We start from the raw sequence: 25558 nt of genomic DNA on the forward strand, positions 1-25558 counted from the left end.
ACTTCCTGAAGAGTATAAAATGTCAGTTCTATTTTTTCTGAGGTTTAGCTAATAAAAAACTTTANGAAGCTGAAGCAATGATTCGAGAGGGATTGATGACAGAGATTTCCTGGTTTCCTACTTTCACAATGAGCCTTCCATCATTAGTTAAGAGCAAGACAGTGTTGCTTGGGACAACAGAACTGTTCCTGTTTGCTGTCCACACTGCTGTCTTGTTAGGCATACCCATAGCTACTGTAGGACAAGACAATTTATGCCAATCATCATTATCATACCATATCATATATATATATATATATATTATTAAAAGTGGGAAGCTCCCATCTTCAAAGTTGAATTACCATTTAGTCCTTATAACAAATTAAACAGTAATTAAATTTTTAATCAATTAAATAATATTATTGAGCAACATTTTTTGTCAATTAATTTGAAAGTTGAAAAGACTTAATCACTTAATTAGGAAATTTGAAAGGGTGCATGAAAAATGGAAAGACTATAATCAGTTATGTACGGAATTTAAAGGGTTACATCACTATAAATAGGCTCATTGTATGAAATTGAAATGGCTACATCAGAGTACCATGACAGACATACACTCATTTGGATAGTCACAAAGAGGAAGTAGGCTGGATGGAATCCAAAGAATGAAACTATCTTAGCTTCTTGGACAAATATGCTTGTTGCATGCCTTGGTAGGAGAATCATGAGTTGGGATCGATATATGAAAAAAAAACTTCAGAAGATGGACTATTTATTCATGGTTGCCGGCATACAAGCAAAAATTCAGATAATATATTATTACAAATCTGGCATATGGCTGAAAACATCTACCATGATGAAGGAAGATCACCTGTCTGGAGATAATTCCCTTAAGAGGGTATTGTAACAACTTGTTTTCTCTTTAAAATTTTCATATATGTATTTAGGCAACAAAGATTGAGCCAAATAATGTGGTTTTATCTTTATAAATATAGATTTTATGTATAATTTTATTTTTAGGTACATTCTTCTGTTTGTTTCATTTGAAATAATAATCTTATGTTTTTACTTTTTTGTTTTTGTTTATAAATGTACTACAAATATATGATAGAGAAAGCAACTACTGATGAATCGTACTTTAAGCAAGTTCAATGAGGAAAATACACATTTTACACCATCAAAGAAGAGACCATACTAAAATTTCAAGCAATTAGTTGTAAACTTTTTTATTATTGGCCTTGATTGCCAAATAATAATTAGCTTTAGTAAATGAAGGTTGTTCGTTTTTGTTAAAGTTTCATTATCGCTTATATATGTAAATTTATTTTTAAATTTAAATATAATTTTAATAGACTTATAAAATAGAATTATGTATAATCCTCACCTTTAAAATAAACAATAGAGAAAAATAGTTGATATATAACGCATGTTCATTTTTCTCAATTTCTTTGTATAAATTTATCATCGGTTTCTTACTATAATGAATGTATATATGTCAATGCATAATAAGATTATTATTGTTAGAGCCAAATATAGAACTTAAAATAAGGCATCGAGGCAAACCAAAAAGTACAAAAAGATATTTAAGGTTTTTGATGGGACAAGAACATTTTCTTCATAGTCAATAACTCAACATTAATTATTTTCATAACTCAAACATAGAACTTAAAATAATAATATGATTTTTTAAATTTATCTACTCAATGATATGGGCGCGTGTCCAGGATATTAATTCGATATTTTAAACAAAAAAATTAGATATTCAAAAACTATACGAAAAGTACTATAAATTGCAATTTTTTGCATAACAATATAATGAAAAAATATATCGTAAAATGTTAGTCAAAGTTCTTATAGTTTGACTCTAAAAAAGGTAACCATAACAATTAAAAGTGGACGGAGGGAGTAATGAACAAAGCTTGAGTGAGATTGTTATATNATGGGCGCGTGTCCAGGATATTAATTCGATATTTTAAACAAAAAAATTAGATATTCAAAAACTATACGAAAAGTACTATAAATTGCAATTTTTTGCATAACAATATAATGAAAAAATATATCGTAAAATGTTAATCAAAGTTCTTATAGTTTGACTCTAAAAAAGGAAATCATAACAATTAAAAGTGGACGGAGGGAGTAATGAACAAAGCTTGAGTGAGATTATTATATCATATCATATTATACTAAAAGTGGAAACATCAACATGAAAAATTGAAATACCTTTTTACCCTTCAAAATACTATTTCTATTTATATTTTTTTACAAAACCAAATATATATTCTAATAACTAATTATATATAGATGGAATCAATTTTAAAAGTATTCAATGTGCATTAAATTATTTAATGACGATGAAATTAAGTAAGATATGTGAATGAGAATAACCCATACTTTACTCAAAATATTTTTACGTTTTTTTTGAAGCATGAAGAATTCTAAGAGATGAAATTCAATGCACACCACATTCATTTACAATGAATGTAGGACATTTAAAATTAGTCTAACCTTTAGACTTCTCCAATTGAACTACCATAAAATAGTATAAATACCACTCCTATTTCTAAAATGGATAAAGGAAGTTGAAAAACTAAACCAAATTACTCGAAGGTAAATGACAACTATCCATCCAATTATTTTACAAGATGGTAAAGTTGGTTTCATCATTTAGACAGAATATGCAGTAATAGTTTGGGTAATTCTCATTCTTTATTTAGGGAAGAGTTATTCTTTTTTCGTCTACATATTGTAAATTGTAATAGAACGCTATCTGCTTTGAGAGTTTTGTTGATACCATCATCTAAATAATTTTTTTTTGATTTGTGTAATACAATAATTATATCTATTTTCTTTTGCTATTTATTGTAATTCACACTTTAATTATAATGTAATTTTCTTTAGGACAACATCTGAAGTTTCATAAACAATGAGGAAAAAGGTGAACTTCATTTGAAAAGTTTTATATACACTATAGATTTTAATAGGAGTATACCAAGAACATTTGTTAGTCCATACAACTTTACTCTTCGGATAAATTAGTGTACTCCCTATTACAACCGTGACTACATTCATTCCCTTGTCTTTGTCCTTATGTTTTGATTCTAAATTCTCATTTTAATAAGATCTAGTGCTTTATAATAAGAATGTATAAATTATATTGTCTTTGGATTAACAGTTTGACACATAAATTTAATAGAGCTTTTTTAGGTTCAATCGCGATTATTAGGATATGATAAGTATTTGTAAGAAGGATTTATCATTTTGTTTTCTGTAAATGTTATTGTTGGCATTGTATGCATATATGATGTGTCATGTGCAATCAAGATGTCACGCCCCGAGCCTACACCCTGGGCGGGACCGACACTCGGAGACCATTGCTGGCCCCAAGCGAACCCTTGGTCTGGCTTTCTTAACTCAGCAGAAACCTAACTCAACAGAAAACTTCATGCAAAGCAAAGTCATAAGACAACTTTACTGATACAAATTTGGCCAAAAAGGCACCTCGGGTCTCAAAATAGAATATTTACATATATACATAGATAAGAGACTCAAAACTAACTGATTGACTGTCTATAAAGCCTCTAAAATACTGAGATGGTTGTTGGGACAGACCCCGCAACATCCTAATAGAACAAAACTAAGTACACAAAATAATTGATTCCTCCGAAATGCAAGGAGGCTCACCACTGACTCTGGAGTGCTCAGCTGGATCAACAACGTGCAGGATGCTGATCCGGGGTACCTGTATCTGCATCGTCATAAGATGCAGGCCAACTGGCATCAGTACATGGAATGTACGAGTATGCGAGCTAGAAAGCTAAACCACAACTTAAGCTTGAAAAGAGTACAAGAGAACACTTACCTTGGCTCTATTAGACTCATGAATAACCGAACTCAATATATAAAGCAATAAGACACATGCGATATATAAAGCATGTAAAACTCTTAAAACATGACGTAAAAATCATATTTATAATTTCATGAAAATACCATGCTTCCTTTCAAAGTCTACTTGTGCAATGTATGAATGAAGTCCCATACCCCCATCCACACTAAGCAGAACTATTCGAGGAACCAAGCTTTTTCTACTGTGGGAGCTTCTCTAACCGACAAACCACCACTATTAAACTTAGTGGTGATATAACATTTTACCTCACGTTGCCCAAGGACCATCCTATACCTTGCCGTGATATAGGAAGCTAACTTTACCAAGTGGATCCACTAGCTTAACTTTACGGATTTATCTAAAAAGTATGACCCGTTAACTCCCATGTTGGCGCATGGTTCTTATGGAGAGTTGAGTTTATATGAACTGGTGTCCCCAATTCGGTGCTCAAGACTACTCCCAAAAATACTTAGCTCGTAAGTGTTTTAAACACATTTTTCTTTGGTTTGAGAAAATTGCTCAAAATCTAGCCCAAAGGCTATCTTGGAAATCGATGTTCCTTTCTTACTCAAATGTAAAAACATTTAGAAACCTCTTTGGGAAATACATAGTTCCCTAATAACTTTCGAGAAATGGACTCGACTTTATGCTCTTGACTTGACTCTAACTTGAGACTCTTCACTTGGCTTGAACTCTATATTCTTTACTCGACTTGAAACTTGAACCTTAAAACGAAGGTAAAACGTTTAATAACGACTCTTGAAAAGCTTTAGAGACTTGCTTGAACTTACTTTTAAACCTTGCTTGACTTGACTCTAACTTCACCTTAACTTCGATCCTAACTTGCCTTGAATTGAATTACGGATTCAAGGATCACATGTTTATGGATGAATTCGGGATGTCTAAATGTACCTTCGAGTGTTGGAAACAACTAGGAAACATGGGTATAATACCTAGGAACATGCATGAGAAAGCATGGAAAGAATGGGGGAACATGGCGTCCTTGGCGCTCTGCAAGGCGCGGAGCGCCAGCCCTTGAAGCTCAGAAGGCACCTGCTGGCGCTCTAAGAGGCACGCCACCCCAAGGGCTAGACTTCAGAGTCCCCTTTGGGGCGCGCTGGCAGGCGTGACGCACCAGCCCTTTCCCCAGAAAACCCGACTTTTCTCCCTTTTTTCTTCAACTCTAAACCACCCTAACTTCAAAGGCTTCAACCCCAAACACTAAGGATCATAAAATCCCTCAACATACATGAGATTCAACTCAAACACACAACCAAATCATGTCCCACAACCAACAATAACTTCAACAACACAATCAACAACGTCAACAACACAACCCAACAACTTCAACAACATATCCAATCTTTCTCAATAATAATGAGTTTGGTGTGTGGGGGAAAGGATCAACCCACACCTTGATAGGGATCACCCCTGACGATATCCACGACGATCTTGACGGAAACTTGTTGATCTCCTCTTTCTTCTCCTTCTTCTCCTCTTCTTCTCTTCTTCTTCTCTTCTTCACTCTCAAACCCTAGCTTTCACTCTTTTAAAATGGGACAAAATGATCCAAGGATCAGCCTAACACAACAATATAATCCCAAAAGAAATGGCTAGGGAAAAGACCAAAACGCCCTTAAAATTTCCGGATGGATTCCCTGCCAACTGCCCAACTTTCAAAGGGCATAACTCGCTCATATGAACTTGGAATCGAGCAAACTCGGTGGCGTTGGAAAGATCATTCCACAAGCTTCACAACCATAACTGTAACTACTCCTAACTCATCCTGATCTAGGAGTTACGACTGCTCAAAGTCGGCCAAAAACTCACTGGTTTCCACACTTAACCAAATTTTCCAGATTTTTGAATTCCTTCCAAAATGACTATTTCCGATTCTAAGCCTCTTCAAAGCTATTTCAAATTGTCAGATGTTACACAAGATATATTTTAAAATGCATTGTTGACCCTTATGTCATATTGTCAACAACAGTTTTAAGGGATAAGGGTCTAAAAAATACCCCAACTTTGGTCAAATTTGTTGTTGCGATACTAAACTTTCATGAGGACTTATTACCTCCGTAGACTATTTAATACCGTATTTTAAACATATATATTTGTCCACGTGGACATAAAAAATAATGCAAAATTATAAATAGTAATGTGTCCACGTGGGCACATATATACCTTTAAAATACACTATTAAATAGTTCAGGGGGGTAAAAAATACGCTATTAAATAGTCTAGGGAGGTAATAGGTCCTCATGAAAGTTAAGTATCGCAACAACAAATTCGACCAAAGTTGGGGTATTTTTTAGACCCTTATCCCTAGTTTTAATCATGCTAAAAGTAATTTAAATAGTAGGATACAATATACACCAACATATAAAGATTTATATACTAAATAAGTCACCTCATTATTACCACTTTGAGCAATTTTCAATATAATTATGTGTTACATCGTTTAAAATTCTATAGATATTTTTAAAAATATTCTATTCTCAATAAACTAATAAAAAGTTTAAATACTTCAAATATTTGTCTTATAAATCCATTTAAACATTTTGAATATGTACCCGATTAAATTTTAATGATTTACCTTTTTTTAATAACTTAAATAATAAATTAAACGTGTAATATACGCGTGCAAAGCACATGTCGAGAACTAGTATTACTAAAAGTCGGAACAAAAAAAGTTGAAAGTTGAAATATTATTTTGCCCCTACACTAGATTAAAATATTATAAATATTTAGTTAATTACATGTTTAAATATTAGTAATAATAAATTATTATATTGAGTAAATGGAGAGTTCATGTGTTCAAAAGAGGATTGTTTACTCTTCGAGATTTTAATGGAGGTTCATTGCATATATTTAATATTCTTAAAGTTGTTCTCTTTTATCTATTTTGGCCCTTTGAAACCTTCAAATATCATTTAATTTAAAACTTTAAGATGTCTTTTGGTATTTCTCTATTTTATCTATATAAATTCATCTTTTTTGTTTCATAAAACTCACATCCAAAATTATCCTTTTCATTTTATAGTTAAAGTAGTGAAGCCATCAACATCTAAAGTATATGATATATACCTTAGTCTGATTATATATCACTTTATGAAAATAAAGTGATTTTTCTATTTGATTCATGCTTTAGTTTGACTCGATGGAGAAGACTTTTGAATTTTGATTAGATATAAGAGAAGGTGTCGACAAAAACTTGGAAAATTATGTACCGACTTTGTATTTCTTTTTTCATTTATATAATGTTATGATTAAAGTCTTAAGAAGGATGTGTGTGTATTTTTTTTTATATTTCTCTGTTAGTCTTCTTTAATTTAATTTTCTATAAATTATTATCATAACATTTATTTGAGATTGTTGCATTTTAGTACTCATTACACACATATTTTCATTAAATTTTAATTGTCCTAACGAATTTATAACATATTGCATGAGACACAAGTGTGTTGCACGTGTCCAGAAACTAGTTAAGTAAAAGACGCGTGACATAGGAGATTTTGTAATTATTGAGGCCTGTCAATTTAGAGAATATTGTACAAGTCTTTAGTCAAGCAATGATGTTTTTAAAATTTTACACTTGGTATACTTAAATTGACAGGAGTTAATGTGGAATTAATTGTGCAATTTCTGTAGACTTAGAATTGACAGCTTCCACTAACTTTCAAGTCTCCCATTATAAATGGTCTAGTCCCACTAGAGTAAATTTTGGTTCGGTGGAAGAGCTAAAGTTTCAACTACGTCGCAACTAAAAACTCATTTTCATAGATATTTTAATTGAATCGCTTAGAAAAATAATACTTAGTTTAGTAAAGAGTTCTACACTTGATCTACACAATCTTTTTATTTTATAATATGTTTCTGTTATTAAAAGATGGACGTTTGGACCGTATTTTAATTGGTTAACTAAATATTTTTCAACATAATTTTTTTGTTAAATAGAAAAGCTCTAGAGGAGAAAAACTCTCTGCATATCTAGAGGATATCTAGATTATGGACAAAGGAAGTTCATCTGACTCCTACCATCGGCTACACGAGTTGTGGTTGTTGTAGATTCGCTTTCACTATAGAGAAAATTGTAAGTCTCCTAAATTAGTATTTACAATTCAAATACTACGACGATGGTTGCTAGTCACTTAGCACAAAATATAGTTTCATTGTACTACAAGTAAATTTAAAGAGAAGTGTTGATATGGACAAATCTCAAAATGGAAACATAAGCCTTGAGATACACCACAGCAGAAGATAACTGGTGGCAAGAAGAGGTGGAGAATGATGTAGAAAATTGATACAACTATAATAAAGTAGTCTGCTCTCTATTGGAAAGTTGGGATACTTGAAACAAAAAGTGAAGAAGTTTAAAACTATATGGCACTTAGAAAAGAAGAAGGACTAGGAGGCACTGGAATTTCTACTGTTCCTTCCAGCATCAGTAGAACTTTCTTCATTGAAGGGCGAAGTGACGGTTCCTCTTGAATGCACCAAATGCTTATTTTCACCATTCTCTCGAATTGTCTTCTATCAACTTCCTCGTCCCCGACTAGTTTATCTAGCTCTCCTGCATCAAAGCAATTGTAAACCCAGTATTCAAGAATTGCCTCGTTTTCATCGAGGCTCATATCAACACACTTCCGCCTGCAAATCAATTCCAATAGGACAACACCAAAACTGTAAACGTCTGCTTTCACAGTGACTGGCAGATTTCGGTGCCATTCTGGTGCAACATAGCCTCTGGTCCCTCTTATCCCTGTGTAGGTTCTTGTTTGGTCTTTCTTTAAGAGCTTGGCCATTCCAAAGTCAGATATTTTTGCACAGAACTGATCATCCATGAGTATGTTCTGAGGCTTAATATCACAATGGATGATTTGTGTTTCACCCTCGTCATGCAAATATAGGAGGCCCCTTGCAATATCTCGAGCAAAGCCACACCTTTCCTCCCACGTGGGCTGTTTTTCTGGTTTGAAAAGTACGTCCGCGAGTGACCCATTGGTCATGTACTCATACACCAGAAGCCTTCTTGATCCCTCCAGGCAATAACCAAGGAGGCAGACTAGATTTCGGTGATGTGTCTTTCCAATGATTTTTATTTCAGTTTGGAACTCTGTTTCCCCTTCTACCAATTCTTTGTCTAGTCTCTTAACAGCTATCACTTTCTGGCCTTCTGCCAAAATCCCTTTAAATACTGTTCCAAATGCTCCCCTCCCTAACGCTTCTTTGAAGCCACTGGTTGCCTGCTCTAGTTCTGCATAGGAAAATGCTCGTGGAGCAACATCCTCACATAACTGAACACTTCTACTCTCCTGGATTTTTCTGTAAGTGCAGACATGAATTCTGTAAATGAGAAATCCGGAGATGCCTAACACCAATGATAAGATGTATGCGTCCATTATCAATCAACGGACCATGTCCCTTGACTCAGTATGAACAATAAAGAAAACAACACAAGTAGTTTACGTGGAAACCCCCTTGCTCAAGGGCGGTGAAAACCACGACCTGTCTTCACATGCTTCCAATCCAACTCCATTTCACTCAAACGGAGCAACAGTTTAGATTACAGCAACTGCAACCTAGGAGTTACTGTTATCTCCTATATTCAAGTTAGTCAAAAATATAGAAACAGAAAAAGATTAAATAGACAGAATGATTTTTAATCTGAGTCCACAGAAACTACTGTGTTTTCCTTAAGAAATTTAATCCCCTCACTGTACCTGAGGTTGCAGATTAATTCCTCCCAAGATAAAACGGATTAACCTATTAAAGAAGTAGCAGTACCTCAAACTTCAATAACTTCAGCGAACGCAAGAACAACAACAAAAGCACACACAAACTCAGTCGATTGACAATTTTATTTATGTAAGAAAATGTATGCAGAGAGGAAAAAATTTCAGTGTTTGAAAAACGAAAACGACCTCTTATTTATAGCCATTAACAGCAAGAAACGCGTATGTTCAGACAAATTTGTTCAGACCCATTTTTTCTAGAACGTTGTGTATCAATCAATCACATCATTTGCCAAATTCAAATCCAAATCCCAATCCAAAGCCAAAGCCAAAGCCGAGACCAAGCGAGCGACGACGACGACGCGATGGGGCACCTTTTTCTTAACCCTTTAAGAACTAAAGGAAGTGTTTCCTAATATAAGGACAACAATTTCCTTTCTTCTACCAATATGGTAAAAAAGACTTTTCATTTGCACTTTGCAATGACTTTTCATTTTCCCTCCAAAATTGGTTCCCCCACTTTCAATTTTCTCTTCTTATTTCCCATTCACACCTTGCTAAACCCAACAATCCCCCACATGAATGGGAAATGGCCATTGTTAAAACATATGCATGAAAAACTTGTGTGTCTCGTAAGTAAGGGTTAATTGCATCTGGATAAGTAGGTTTCCCTTTAAACTTTCCGTAGTGAACATATATCGGATATACCCGGTCAATCGGTAGATTTGATATCTTTGACCGTCGAGCTTTGGTGTATACCTAGACAATATAAGTCACACAATCAACGCTTGAACTATTTTTGGTTCTCATTGTTTTGTTCGTTTCAGCCATGAACACATCTCGGTTAATAAGTGCTTAGAGAACTGGCCATACCGAATTCTCCTTGAAGCGGCTTACACTTCACACTTACATAGGTGGTTTCTAAATGTGTTATCCCGTAGATACACTATTTGATATACCCTATATTAAACTTAGAAACCATTAAAAAAGTCCTTATGCCTTTATCCTGGTTACTGAACATTGTCTCATCATGAGAATGGACATAAAATAATTTTTGACAATGTTGAACCGTCATCTATGACTTTGTTTTATCTCCTTGAACCTAGATCTTGGGATCTCCAGTCTTCTAGGTAGAGTTACCGCCATGATGACTTGTTCTCGGCCATAGTCTCATTCCTGTCGATGATCTCTCAACTCCCTCTCTAGTTAGGCCTTTTGTAAGTGGATCTGACACATTATCCTTTGACTTTACATAGTCAATTGTGATAATTCCACTAGAGAGTAGTGGTCTAATAGAGTTATGTCTTCGTCTTATGTGACGAGACTTCCCGTTATACATAACGCTTCCAGTCTTTCCTATTGCAGCTTGACTATCGTAGTGTATGCATATAGGGGCCATTGGTTTGGGCCAAAACAAAATATCTTCTAAGAAATTCTGGAGCCATTCAGCTTCTTCACATGCCTTGTCTAAGGCGATGAATTCAGACTCCATTGTAGAACGAGCTATACATGTTTGTTTGGATGATTTCCAAGATATTGCTCATCCACCAATAGTGAAAACATATCCACTTGTCGATTTCATTTCAGTTGACCCAGTAATCCAATTTGCATCACTATATCCTTCAAGAACTGCTGGATATTTGTTGTAATGCAGAGCATAGTTTTGAGTGTCTTCTAAGTACCCCAAAACTCTCTTCATTGCCAACCAATGATTTTGATTGGGATTACTCGTGTATCGACTCAGTTTACTTATAGTGCAGACTATGTCTGGTCGTGTACAATTCATCACATACATTAAACTTCCCAATACTCTGGCATAATCCAATTGAGACTGACTTTCACTTTATTGTTAGCAAGATTAAGGTTCATATCATTTGGGGTCTTTGCCTTTTTGAAATTTAAATACTTGAATTTTTCAAGTACCTTTTGAATATAATGAGATTGAGATAATGCTAGACCGTTAGGAGTTTTGTGAATCTTTATTCCCAATATCAAATCGGCTACTCCTAGATCTTTCATATCAAACTTACTAGCAAGCATACGCTTAGTAGCTTTTACATTGGCAATGTCCTTGCTCATTATCAATATGTCATCCACATATAGGCATACAATGACTTCCTGATCCGGAGTGTCTTTAATGTAAACACATTTATCACACTCATTGATCTTAAATCCATTTGACAACATGGTTGATCAAACTTTGCATGTCATTGTTTCGGTGCTTGTTTTAGTCCATAAAGTGACTTAACAAGTTTGCATACTTTCTTTTCTTTACTGGAACTATGAATCCCTTAGGTTGTTCCATGTAAATCTCTTTCTCCATCTCTCCATTTAAGAAGGCGGTTTTCGCATCCATTTGATGGATTTCAAGACCGTATACTGCAGCTAGGGTAATTAACATCCGAATTGATGTAATCCTAGTCACTAGCGAGTATGTGTCAAAATAATCAAGACCTTTTTTCTGTCTAAGGCCTTTGACAACAAGTCTTGTTTTATATTTGTCAATAGTTCCATCATCTTTCATCTTCTTTTTGAAGATCCATTTTGAACCCAAGGGTTTGTTCCCTGGAGGAAGATCAACCAACTCAGGTATGATTGCTTAAGATTGATTCAATCTCACTATTGACATCCTCCTTCCAAGAGGTTGAGTCGCTAGACAACATCGCTTCATTGAATGGTTGAGGCTCACTTTCAAGAAGAAATGTTAGAAAATCAGATCCAAATGAAGTAGTTGTCCTTTGACGTTTACTGCGTCTTGGACTCTCTTCATTGGTTTCATTCTCTTTTGGTTCTTCTCGAGGTTGTTTAGACTCCCCACTAGATGACTCAAATCTAGTTTTATACAGTTAGATAGGTTCAAAAAATGCAGCATTATCTGATTCCATTACCGTATTATCATGAATATCCGAATGTTCGGACTTATGAACCAAAAATCGACATGCCTTACTATTTGTGGCATATCCAATGAATACACAATCCACAGTCTTAGGCCCTATTTTAACCCTCTTAGGTATAGGAACCTGGACTTTGGCTAGACACCCCCACACTTTAAAATATTTCAAGTTGGGTTTTCTACCTTTCCATTTCTCATATGGAATAACATGTGTCTTCGTGTTAGGCACTCTATTGAGTATTCGATTTGCTGTAAGGATAACTTCCCCCCACAAGTTTTGTGGTAAACCTGAACTTATAAGTAAGCATTCATCATTTCCTTTAAAGATTGGTTTTTCCTTTCCGCAATTCCATTAGATTGAGGAGAGTAAGGTGCAGTAGTTTGATTGATGATTATATTTTCCAAACATATTTCTGCAAATGGAGATTCATATTCTCCACCTCTATCACTTCTAATCAATTTGTTCTTTTTATCCAACTGATTTTCAACTTCAGTTTTATATTGCCTAAATGCATCTATTGCTTCATCCTTACCATTTAGCAAATAGACATAACAATAACTAGTGCAGTCGTCAATAAAAGTTATGAAATACTTTTTCCCACCACGTGTTGGTGTTGACCTCATGTCACAAATGTCAGTGTGAATCAGTTCTAAGAGATATAAATTCCTTTCAACAGACTTATAAGGATGTTTAGCATACTTAGATTCAATGCAAACTTGACATTTTGATTTATTGCACTCAAATTTAGGCAAAACATTTAAGTTAATCAATTTTCACAAGGTTTTGTTATTAACGTGTCCTAAACGTTCATCCCATAAACATTTAGACTCAAGCAAGTAAGAAGATGCAAAATCTTTATTCATATCAACTGCAATTACATTGAGTTTAAAGAGGCCCTCAGTGAAGTAACCTTTTCCTACATACATTTCATTCTTACTCACTACAACTTTATCATAAACAAATACACATTTGAATCCGTTCTTAGTCAGAACTGGTATAAAAACTAAGTTCTTTCGCAATTTCGGAACATATGAGACCCTGTTCAAAGTCACCACTTTGCCCGATGTCATATTTAAGATGACTTTGCCAGTTCCTTCCACCTTTGGAACAATTGAGTTTGCCATAAACAACTTCTTGTTTGTAGGTGTTGGAGCATATGATGAAAATAATTCTTTGTTGGCACAAACATGGCATGAGGCACCAGAATCTATCCACCACTCTCTTGGATTTCCAACCAAGTTGCATTCTGAAAGCATTGCACAAAAATCGTCCATCTCTCCTTTGGATTCAGCCAAATTTGCTTGATCCTTCTTCTTGTCCTTCTTGGGACCCCGACATTCAGTAGTCTTATGACCACGTTTGCCACAATTGAAACAACTTACATTGAATTTCTTCTTAGGAGGATTGCTCTTTGGACCAGATGTTTTCTTTCTTTTCTTTGATTTTGCAGGATCTTCTTCAACAATATTTACTCCAGATGTTGCTGAATTACCACGTGACCTCTTTTATGTGGCCTTGTTATCCTTTTTGATTCTCAGCCTTACCATGAGATCTTCAACAGTCATCTCCTTGCGTTTATGTTTCAAGTAGTTTTTGAAGTCCTTTCACAATGGAGGTAACTTCTAAATAATGGCAGCCACTTGAAAAGCATTATTCACAACCAATCCTACATTAAAGATTATGTGAGTATTAAGAATAGACTTAATATTTCCAACATAGGTATTAAATAAATTTATACCTTCAGTAAGGAGATCATGGATTATGACCTGCAATTCTTGAACTTGGGTGACGACGGTCTTACTGTCTATCATCTTATAATCCAGAAACTTTGCCACAGTGAACTTCTTCATTCCGGCATCCTCTATTTTGTACTTCTTTTCTAAAGCATCCCAGAATTCTTTTGAGGTATTGACATTACTGTACACATTGTACAGATCATCCTGCAGGCCACTCAGAATATAATTTTTACACAAAAAATCAAAATGTGTCCATGCTTCTGTTACCAAGAATCGTTGTTCAGGCGGAGTTTCATCCGACATAACAGGAACATTCTCATTAATGAACCTATGCAGACTCAACGTAGACAGATAGAATAACATCTTTTGCTGCCATCTCTTGAAGTCGACTTCAGAAAACTTTGCAGGTTTCTCAGCCGGTGCTAGGGCAACAGTTGAACGATTGTGTGCAACCGATGTTGTTGCAACACTTACTATTCCAACATTTACTTGACTTGAATTAGTCATTTTTCTGTCACAAATGGCAAACAATTTTAGTATGTGAAATACTAACCGTAAAGAATAAATCCTTACACAAACTGTTTCTGATTTAACGATAAAGTTTTTATGTTCTTTTAATCATTAATCGAATGAATTTTTAAAATTCAAACAGAGTAGAAAACCATAAAGGTTTTAATCTCCAGAAACCTTAAATACAGAAACTATAAATTTCTTAAGATTGTTATCTCCTGTATTCAGGTTAGTCAAAAATACAGAAATAGAAAAATATGAAATAGACAGAATGATTTTTAATTCGAGTCCACAGAAACCACTGTGTTTCCTTAAGAAATTTAATTCCCTCACTAAACTCAAGGTTGCAGATTAATTCCTCCCAAGATAAAATGGATTAACTTGTTAAAGAAGTAGTAGTACCGCAAACTTCAATAACTTCAGCGAACGCAAGAACAACACACACAGACTCAGTCGAGAAAAATTTTCAGTGTTTGAAAAACGAAAACGACCTCTTATTTAAAGAAATCAATCAATCACATCATTTGCCGAATCTGAATCCGAGGCCAAGCGAGCGACGACAACGGCGCGAGGGGGCACCTTCTTCTTAACCCTTTAAGAACTAAATGAAGTGTTTCCTAATTTAAGGACAACAATTTCCTTTCTTCTACCAATATGGTAAAAATGACTTTTCATTTGCACTTTGCAATGACTTTTCATTTTCCCTCCAAAATTGGTTCCCCCACTTTCCATTTTCTCTTCTTATTTCCCATTCACACCTTGCTAAACCCAACATTTACCTTTAAATCCCTTCCCCCTCTATGTAGTAACTCTACTACAAAGAAAACAACTAAGCAGATACAATATTGTCCACTAAGCTACCTAACTCTAGATAACTTAGACTTCAACTAAGCAGATACAACACTGCCCACTAAATCACCTAACTCTAGATGACTTAGAATTTGACTAAGCAGATACAACACCACCCACTAAGACAGTTACACTTAACTGACTTAGACTTCTAGATGAACAAAACAACGATCTAATTCCTTTATAGATTAGGAATAGATTTACAATATAAGCACGGAAGATATAATCCTAAGACAACTAAGCAGCAAGCAGCGCTATCAGGTCCCTGTTTTTCTTGAGGATAATACTTCTTGATACGAGTGGTTTTTGCTTGTGTTTTTGAGAATTTCAGGAATGCAAAAACTAAAAATGTGTCTATTGATTAAAGCCTTTTATCTAATAGACACACACAAGGAAGCCATGCTATTGGCTGAGGATTCTGGCACGCTTGGAAGCCGTGCACCAACCTCACCAACTTTCTGTACTTTTTCCAGCTGGCATTTTCAACAAATTGTCACAAGGTATTAGGTACCATTATAGGATCCCTTTGTTTGTCAAATCATCAAAACTAAAATAACATCAACCAACAAAGCAAAAACAGTCAATGTAATACTGGCAATTAGGATGTCTATCCTTAGCTTTTTGCCTTTTGTTTCTTCAATCTTCTGATCAGGCATCTCTTTGTTAGGTAACACATTAATGCCCACCTTGACCAATGCAAGATTAGAATTACGCTGGTCTCTCCTTCCATACCTCAAAGGCAGCCTTTGCTTTCTACACACTTTGTCTTTGAACGAAGCAGCCTCACAGTTACAATCCTGTAGACAGGCTTGTTCACAATTTTCCTTGGTCGTTACGGCCAAAACAACATAAGTACTATCTTCCCATCCTGTGTTTTCAACTGTTCTCATGTCATAGTATTTGGAAGTGTTTTACTTTAATTGACAGGTTTCTATGGTGAAATTCCTCTCACAGCCCGCGCTCCAATTTCCTGGCATTACAAAATCAAATCCCGGAAGACATAAACATTTAGCTTGATCATCTATATTGGTGCAAAAACCATTAAGCCAACAAAGGTCTTTTGGAATACACCCATCATCTGTTGATGACCATATCACGGAGCTGTTCTGTTGGTTCAGAGAATGTGAATAAACTCGAAAAATACCATCAGCATCAATTTTCATAATATAGATGATGGTCCTTTCTCTACGGTAGCCTCCTTTGGTTAGATTTTTTAGACTATTGGTGGAATTGAACAAGTAGAGGAGGTCATCATCATCATCAAGATTCAATGAAACATTATTCCCTAATCTATCGGTGTAGGATGCGTAGTAAGCATATGGGGGACTATCTGCTGTATTGACAGGGTACTGAACAAGGTTTCCATCATCTTGCATTTTGAGACGGAAAATCCCTAATGAGTCATCTCTTTCCGAGGCACTCGAGAACAACTCTTGTCCAACTGATATATGCTGACCAGGTAAAAGTGTGTTTGTTGGATTGTCAAAACTTTGCCAAATGACATTGCGATCGGAATCATAGAGCACAAAGTTTCCCGTGTCCATCAGGGAAGCTGAAGCAATGGCTCGAGAGGGATTGATGACAGTGATTTCTTGGCCTCCTACTTGTACAATGAGCCTTCCATCATTAGTTAAGAGCAAAACAGTTTTGCTCGGGACAACAGGACTGTTTCTATTTGCTGTCCACACTGCTGTCTTGTTAGGCATACCGACGATGTAGATTCCAACAGCATAGCCATTGGTTTGTTCATAAAACCCAAAGGCAAAGCGCCTGGATGGGGAAAACCATGATGAATTGGTAGTAGGTGTTAGAGAAGAGCCAAGAGTTATATTAAACTGCCTTTGTTATGCTAGTGTTACTGCATGAAATGCAGATAATATTAATAACCATAGTAAAACAGCCATAGATTTTATCTTTTTTTTTTGGGAAATTGCAGAAGTACCCCCCCCCCCCCACCTATGTCCGAAATCTCAGAGACACGCCTAACCTTACTAATGTCCTATTACCTCCCCGAACTTATTTTATATATAATTTTCTACCCCTTTTCGACCTACGTGGCACTATCTTGTGGGCCCAGCACGTGTTGACAAGTTTTTCAAAAATAGTGTCACGTAGGCCGAAAAGGGGTACAAAACTATATATAAAATAAGTTCGGGGGGGTAATAGGACCTTTGTAAAGGTTAGGTGTGTCTCAAGGTTTTCGGGCATAGGCCGGAGGGTACTTGTGCATTTTCCCTTTTTTTTTCTTTGTTTTTCTCTGATTTATCACAAAATAGTGATGCTAATATGTTATAAATTCAGTTTATTAATAACATCCAAAGACTTTAGCTACTGTAGGACAAGTCAATTTATGCTAATGAAGTAAAAGACGCGTTACATAGGAGACTTGGAAATTATTGAGTCAAGCAATGATGTTTTTAAAAATTGACGGCTTCCACTAACTTTCAAGTTTCCCATTATAAATGGTCTAGTCCGTCTAGAGTAAATTTAGATTCGGAAAAAGAGCTAGAGTGTCAACTACGTCACTACTAAGAAATCACTATATTTCTATTGAAATGTTCAATGGTTAAGAAATCATGTTCTATAGCACAAATTTTCTACCGATTGAAGGAGGAAAAATCTTTGTTTCCAGTAGTGTGTATTTGATTGAATTCTGCAGCTTAGGTTAAAACTTTATATTTTTAGTAAAAATTCATTGAAAATGTATAGATTATTAATTTTGAACTCAATAACTTAGAAAATGTTAGAATTTAAAACTCATTAAGTTTAAGTCTTAGCTTTGGCTTTCCTTACATCTTTATATTGTAATTCCAACTATAAATGGAATTTAGAGAATTACAATTTTGTGATAAAACCGATGAATTTTTTTTAAATAGAATTTGGTATTGATGGAAAGAGGAAATATGCTTCAAAGTAAGATTTGCAAGGTAAAAGAAAAAAGTACCATATGAACTTAACAGTAAACAGAAGGTATAACCATAGAAAGTTGGAGTGGAGCGCTAAGTACTCCTTCATCTTTAATCAATCTCGTGTATGGAGGTGCCCTTGGTTAAGATATGGAGAAAATGGAATTATTTGAATTGACATAAACCACAAACCACTAAGCAAGTATATAATCCCGCTAATATTGAAGAGTTCTACACTTAATCTACAGTCTTTTTATTTTATAATATGTTTCTTTTATTAAAAGATGGACGTTCGGACCTTATTTTAATCGATTAACTAAATATTTTTCAACAGAATTTTTTTGTTAAATAGAAAAGCTCCAGAGGATAAAAACTCTCTGCATCTCTAGAGGATATCTAGACTATGGACAAAGGAAGTTCATTTGCTTTGTGAGGACTCCCGACCATCGGCTACACGAGTTGTGGTTGTTGTAGATTCGCTTTCACTATGGAGAAAATTGTAACTCTCCTAAATTAGTATTTACCATTCAAATACTACAACGACGGTTGCTAGTCACTTAGCACAAAATATAGTTTCATTGTACTACAAGTAAATTTAAAGAGAAGTGTTGATATGGACAAATCTCAAAATGGAAACATAAGCCTTGAGATACACCACAGCATAAGATAGCTGGTGGCTAGAAGAGGTGGAGAATGATGTAGAAAATTGATACAATTATAATAAAGTACTCTGCTCTCTATGGGAAAGTTGGGATACTTGAAACTCAAAGTACAAGAAACAAAAAGTGAAGAAGTTTAAAATTATATGGCACTTAGAAAAGAATAAGGACTAGGAGGCACTGGAATTTCTACTGTTCCTTCCAGCATCAGTAGAACTTTCTTCATTGAAGGGCGAAGTGATGGTTCCTCTTGAATGCACCAAATGCTTATTTTCACCATTCTCTCGAATTGTCTTCTATCAACTTCCTCGTCCCCGACTAGTTTATCTAGCTCTCCTGCATCAAAGCAATTGTAAACCCAGTATTCAAGAATTGCCTCGTTTTCATCGAGGCTCATATCAACACACTTCCGCCTGCAAATCAATTCCAATAGGACAACACCAAAACTGTAAACGTCTGCTTTCACAGTGACTGGCAGATTTCGGTGCCATTCTGGTGCAACATAGCCTCTGGTCCCTCTTATCCCTGTGTAGGTTCTTGTTTGGTCTTTCTTTAAGAGCTTGGCCATTCCAAAGTCAGATATTTTTGCACAGAACTGATCATCCATGAGTATGTTCTGAGGCTTAATATCACAATGGATGATTTGTGTTTCACACTCGTCATGCAAATATAGGAGGCCCCTTGCAATATCTCGAGCAAAGCCACACCTTTCCTCCCACGTGGGCTGTTTTTCTGGTTTGAAAAGTACGTCCGCGAGTGACCCATTGGTCATGTACTCATACACCAGAAGCCTTCTTGATCCCTCCAGGCAATAACCAAGGAGGCAGACTAGATTTCGGTGATGTGTCTTTCCAATGATTTTTATTTCAGTTTGGAACTCTGTTTCCCCTTCTACCAATTCTTTGTCTAGTCTCTTAACAGCTATCACTTTCTGGCCTTCTGCCAAAATCCCTTTAAATACTGTTCCAAATGCTCCCCTCCCTAACGCTTCTTTGAAGCCACTGGTTGCCTGCTCTAGTTCTGCATAGGAAAATGCTCGTGGAGCAACATCCTCACATAACTGAACACTTCTACTCTCCTGGATTTTTCTGCAAGTCCAGACATGAATTCTGTGAATGAGAAATCCAGAGATGCCTAACACCAACAAAGCAAAAACAGTCGATGTAATGGTGGCAATTAGGATGTCTATCCTTAGCTTTTTGCCTTTTGTTTCTTCAACCTTCTGATCAGGCAGCTCTTTGTTAGCTAACACATTAATGCCCACCTTGACCAATGCAAGATTAGAATTACGCAGGTCTCTCCTTGCATACCTCAGAGGCAGCTTTTGCTTTCTACATTCTCTGTCATTGAACAGAGCAGCCTCACAGTTGCAATCCTGTAGACAGGCTTGTTCACAATCTTCCTTGGTCGTTCCGCCCAAAACAACATAAGTACTATCTTCCCATACTGTGTTTTCAACTGTTCTCATGTCATAGTATTTGGAAGTGTTTTCCTTTGACTGACAGGTTTCTGCGGTGAAATTCCTTTCACAGCCTGCGCTCCAATTTCCTGGCATTACAAAATTAAATCCAGGAAGACAAAAACATTTAGCTTGAGCATCTATATTGGTGCAAAAACCATTAAACCCACAAAAGCCTTTTGGATCACACCTATCATCTGTTGATGACCATATCGTGGAGCTGCCCTGTTGGTTCAGAGAATGTGAATAAACTCGAAAAATACCATCAGCATCAATTTTCATCATATAGATGATGGTCCTTTCTCTACGGTAGCCTCCTTTGGTTAGATTTTTTAGACTTTTAGTGGAATTGAGCAAGTAGAGGAAGCCGTCATCATCAAGATTCAGTGAAACATTTAATCCACCGGTGCCTGCTGAGTAGTAAGCATATGGGGGACTATCTTCTGTATCGACAGGGTACTGAACAAGGTTCCCATCATGTTGCATTTTGAGACGGAAAATCCCGAATGAATCATCTGCTTCCGAGGCACTCGAGAACAGCTCTTGTCCAGCTGATAGATGCTGACCAGGTAAAAGTGTGTTTGTTGGATTGTCAAAACTTTGCCAAATGACATTGCGATCTGAATCATAGAGCAAAAAGTTTCCAGTGTCCAGCATGGAAGCTGAAGCAATGGCTCGAGAGGGATTGATGGCAGAGATTTCCTGGTTTCCTACTTGTACAATGAGCCTTCCATCATTAGTTAAGAGCAAGACAGCGTTGCTCGGAACAACAGAACTGTTCCTATTTGCTGTCCACACTGCTGTCTTGTTAGGCATACCGACGATGTAGATTCCAACAGCATAGCCATTGGTTTGTTCATAAAACCCAAAGGCAAAGTGCCTGGATGATGAAAACCATGATGAATTGGTAGTAGGTGTTAGAGAAGAGCCAAGAGTTATATTCAACTGCCTTTGTTGTGCTAGTGCTACCGCATGAAATGCAGATAATATTAATAACCATAGCAAAACAGCCATAGATTTTATCTTTTTTTTGTTTTTGTTTTTCTCTGATTTATCACAAAATTGTGATGTAAATATGTTATAAATTCAGCTTATTATAACATCCAAAAACTTTAGCTACTGTAGGATAAGTCAATTTACGCCAATGAAGTAAAAGACGGGTTACATAGGAGACATGGAAATTATTGAGTCAAGCTGTTATGTTGTTAAAAATTGACAGCTTCCACTAACTTTCAAGTTTCCCATTATAAATGGTGTAGTCCGTCTAGAGTAAATTTAGGTTCGGGAAAAGTGCTAGAGTATCAACTACGTCACTACTAATAAATCACTATATTTCCATTGAAATGTTCAGTGGTTAAGAAATCATGTTCTATAGCACAAATTTTCTACTTATTGAAGGTGAGAAAAACCTTTATTTCTAGTAGTGCGTATTTGATAGAATTCTGCAGCTTATGTTAAAACTTTAAATTTTTAGTAAAAATTCATTGAATGTATAGATTATTAATTTCGAACTCAATAACTTAAAAAATGTTAGAATTTAAAACTCGTTAAATTCAAATCTTAGCTTTGGCTTTCCTTAATATTGTTCCAACTATAAACGGAATGTAGAGCATTATAATTTTATGATAAAATCGATGAAATCTTTTTAAAATTGAATTTGGTATTGATGGAAAGAGAAAATATGCTTCAAAGTTAAATTTGCAAGGTAAAAAAAAAGTACTATATGAACTTAACTATAAACAGAAGGTATAGCCAACGAAAGTTAAAGTGGAGCATTAAGTACTCCTTCATTTTAATCAATCTCATGTATATGGAGGTGCCTTTGGTTAAGATATGGAGAAAATGAAATTATTTGAATTGACATAAACTACAAACCACTAAGCAAGTCTATAGCGAGAGAAAAAGAAAAGAGATTCACTACTATTCACTAATAGTAGTCAGTAGACAATAAAATTCCACTATCAACTCATTTTTAGAAATATTTATTTCTTTTAATATATTCACATATTATTAATATTTAAATAAAAATAACAAAAAGCGTATTATATGGTAACTTGGACTCTAAATTAATTATATGAGTTTATTTACAATTCTTATTTGGCTTACCAAAAATAAGAAGATTCTTTCACACAATTTATTCCTCATTATTTCATTCTCGGTTCTTTGTCAACACCATCAAAGTAATTTGAAACAATTATCAGTGTGATAACTTTTTACTCATTTTTTTAGAATCTAAATAATTAAAGACAATCTAGATAAATAAGACAATTCTGACAACTTTTTACTCATTCTTTTTTCAGAATCTAGATATTAATCTCATAAGAAAACTATTCACAACTTATTAAGTCTTCTTCGCAACATGAAAAAGTGTATGGATAGGTATTTCATTGCTTCAATGTTTACTCTTCTTAGTTTATTCAATCAACAACACAAATTAATTGAAAAGAAATTTTAATACATATACCACCATATGTAGTTAAACCTAAATAGTACTCAAAGTCGATCATACAAAAATATTTAAACTTTATTTTCAAAGAATTAAATCTTAGATATGTAAAACATGTTTTAAAAAATAAATAAATAAAAAGGAAGATGATAAATCATTAAATGTGAAAATATAATAATTAAATTAAGAGAAATAAGTATTTTTTAAAATGACCTAGTCTTCCAATTTTGGTGGAACAGAAAGAAATATTTTTCAAAATAAGTTGATTTTGAATCATGCATGTCCTAAAATTTCCTTTCTGTTCCATCAAAGTTGGAAGACTTGGTCATCTGATAACAAATCATATCTTATAATAAATAATTATTTATTAAGTTGATTTATCAGATGATCACTTTTTGTCGTAACCAAATTGGAAAACAAACTCTGCTACTATAATGGACAAAACTTCAGCAGAGTTACCAACAGAAATCCTTCATCAAATACTCTCTCTTCTCCCAACTAAAACTGCTGCTCGAACTGCATTGTTGTCCAAATCATGGCTTAAAGCATGCTCTACGAAACCCCATCTCTGTTTCGATATATCTGATCCCATAGAATATCGAGCTCATGAATTCCTGAGAATTGTAGATAATACTTTGGAAAGGTATCACCGCGATAATAATCTACCTATTTCATCTTTTGAGCTTTGCATCTCCTTTTATGATCATATTTATTGTGACGGTCTAGTTGATAAATGGTTAGATATTATAACAGATAAAAGAGCTTCAAAGGTTTCACTTTTTGTGAAAAGCAAAGCTAAAGAATATTGTGAAAGATATAATTTGTTTGTTCATAACATATTTAAGATGAAATTCATACAACATTTGGAGTTAAATCATTGCCAAATATTACTAGCGAAACGAAAAGCACTCTTTTATGATGATAAAATTAAGTGTGATAACCTGAAAAACATAACCTTGTGTTATGTTACCATTTCTCAATTAGCACTTGAAAGCCTGATTTCATGTTGCCCTCAGATTGAGAAGGTATCAATACAATACTGTGTCGGGTTCAATAGCATTCGTGTTTCAAAAACTCTTCCTAAACTTGTGTGTTTTAGTATCTTTTGCTGCCCAGTTGTGGAAGTTGAAATTGTTGATGCACCAAAACTGCTATCTTTCGAATATGTGAACAAAGGTGATTCCGTGCCTTATTTATCTAGTGATAATCTTCACATATGTTTGCGAACAATAGAGATTGGTACTTGTCAAACTCTCAGAAGGGTAGAATTTGTGAAGGTCACAGTTGAGTATTGGGATCTCTTCAAGATCATACAAAACTAACACTCCGTGAAAGAGTTGATTTTACACTACTGTAGGTACTTAAGAAAAATAAAAATCTCAAGTTCAACACTCGAGGTTTGTAGCATAGTTCAGTGTGATTTAGTAGAGGAAGCCATTTTTGATACGCCCAAATTACTCTCCTTAGCCTTCTCCGATCAAGATAGACTACCTTCTTTATCTTTTGAAAGGGCTCCGAGCCAATGCAGAGTTTCCATAAACATTGACATTTTATGGGACGTTCAGCACCTCATGAACTTACGGAGATTCCTAGTTGAGTTGTGTGATCAAGTTGTAGATTTGACGTTGTCTACATTCTCTAAAAGCTTGATTTTACCAAGAGGAATTTATCATCTTCCCACACTTGAAGTTGAGCATTTGGAATTATCTTATAGTGATATTACAACCGCGACATATTCATCTTATAACTATGATGTCATCTTCGCAATTTGTTTGCCCAAGATTTTAACGTTACAGTGTGACAAGAAACTTAAAAAGTTTCTACGTCAACAATGGTTGAAGAAGAGAGAAAACAGATTTGTCAAATGTACTTGGAAAAAGTATCCCATAAATGCTGAGATAGAGTACAAGAAAAGGAATGGAGACGATTGGATGACTCTGGATAGGAAGATATTGGTAGCTGACCCGCATATTATTGAAGAGATCTATACAATCCGCTTCAAGCAAATTCAAAGAAATGAAAAAATAAGTATTCACAGTGACTGGCAGATTTCGGTGCCATTCTGGTGCAACATAGCCTCTGGTCCCTCTTATCCCTGTGTAGGTTCTTGTTTGGTCTTTCTTTAAGAGCTTGGCCATTCCAAAGTCAGATATTTTTGCACAGTACTGATCATCCATGAGTATGTTCTGAGGCTTAATATCACAATGGATGATTTGTGTTTCACCCTCGTCATTCAAATATAGGAGGCCCCTTGCAATATCTCGAGCGAAGCCACACCTTTCCTCCCATGTTGGCTGTTTTTCTGGTGTAAAAAGTATGTCCGCGAGTGACCCATTGGTCATGTACTCATACACCAGAAGCCTTCTTGATCCCTCCAGGCAATAACCAAGGAGGCGGACTAGATTTCGGTGATGTGTCTTTCCAATGATTTTTATTTCAGTTTGGAACTCTGTTTCCCCTTCTACCAATTCTTTGTCTAGTCTCTTAACAGCTATCACTTTC

General features: G+C 35.1%; 1 protein-coding gene and 2 pseudogenes across 1 annotated transcript; 1 reads left to right on the plus strand and 2 right to left on the minus strand.

The window, feature by feature from the left end:
- Window positions 1–8006: 8006 nt before the first annotated feature.
- LOC125846010 (G-type lectin S-receptor-like serine/threonine-protein kinase LECRK3) lies at window positions 8007–17490 on the minus strand (annotated as a pseudogene).
- A 1590-nt stretch (window positions 17491–19080) lies between these two features.
- On the minus strand, window positions 19081–21624 carry LOC125845011 (G-type lectin S-receptor-like serine/threonine-protein kinase LECRK3). Its single transcript, XM_049524386.1, has one exon. It carries the CDS (start codon window positions 21622–21624, stop codon window positions 19294–19296), a length of 2331 nt encoding a protein of 776 aa, XP_049380343.1. The 3' UTR covers window positions 19081–19293.
- A 1866-nt stretch (window positions 21625–23490) lies between these two features.
- On the plus strand, window positions 23491–25182 carry LOC125846011 (putative FBD-associated F-box protein At5g56410; annotated as a pseudogene).
- The last annotated feature ends 376 nt before the right edge of the window (window positions 25183–25558 follow it).

The sequence above is a fragment of the Solanum stenotomum genome, chromosome 11 (genome assembly GCF_019186545.1).
Source record: "Solanum stenotomum isolate F172 chromosome 11, ASM1918654v1, whole genome shotgun sequence".
NCBI lineage: Eukaryota > Viridiplantae > Streptophyta > Magnoliopsida > Solanales > Solanaceae > Solanum > Solanum stenotomum.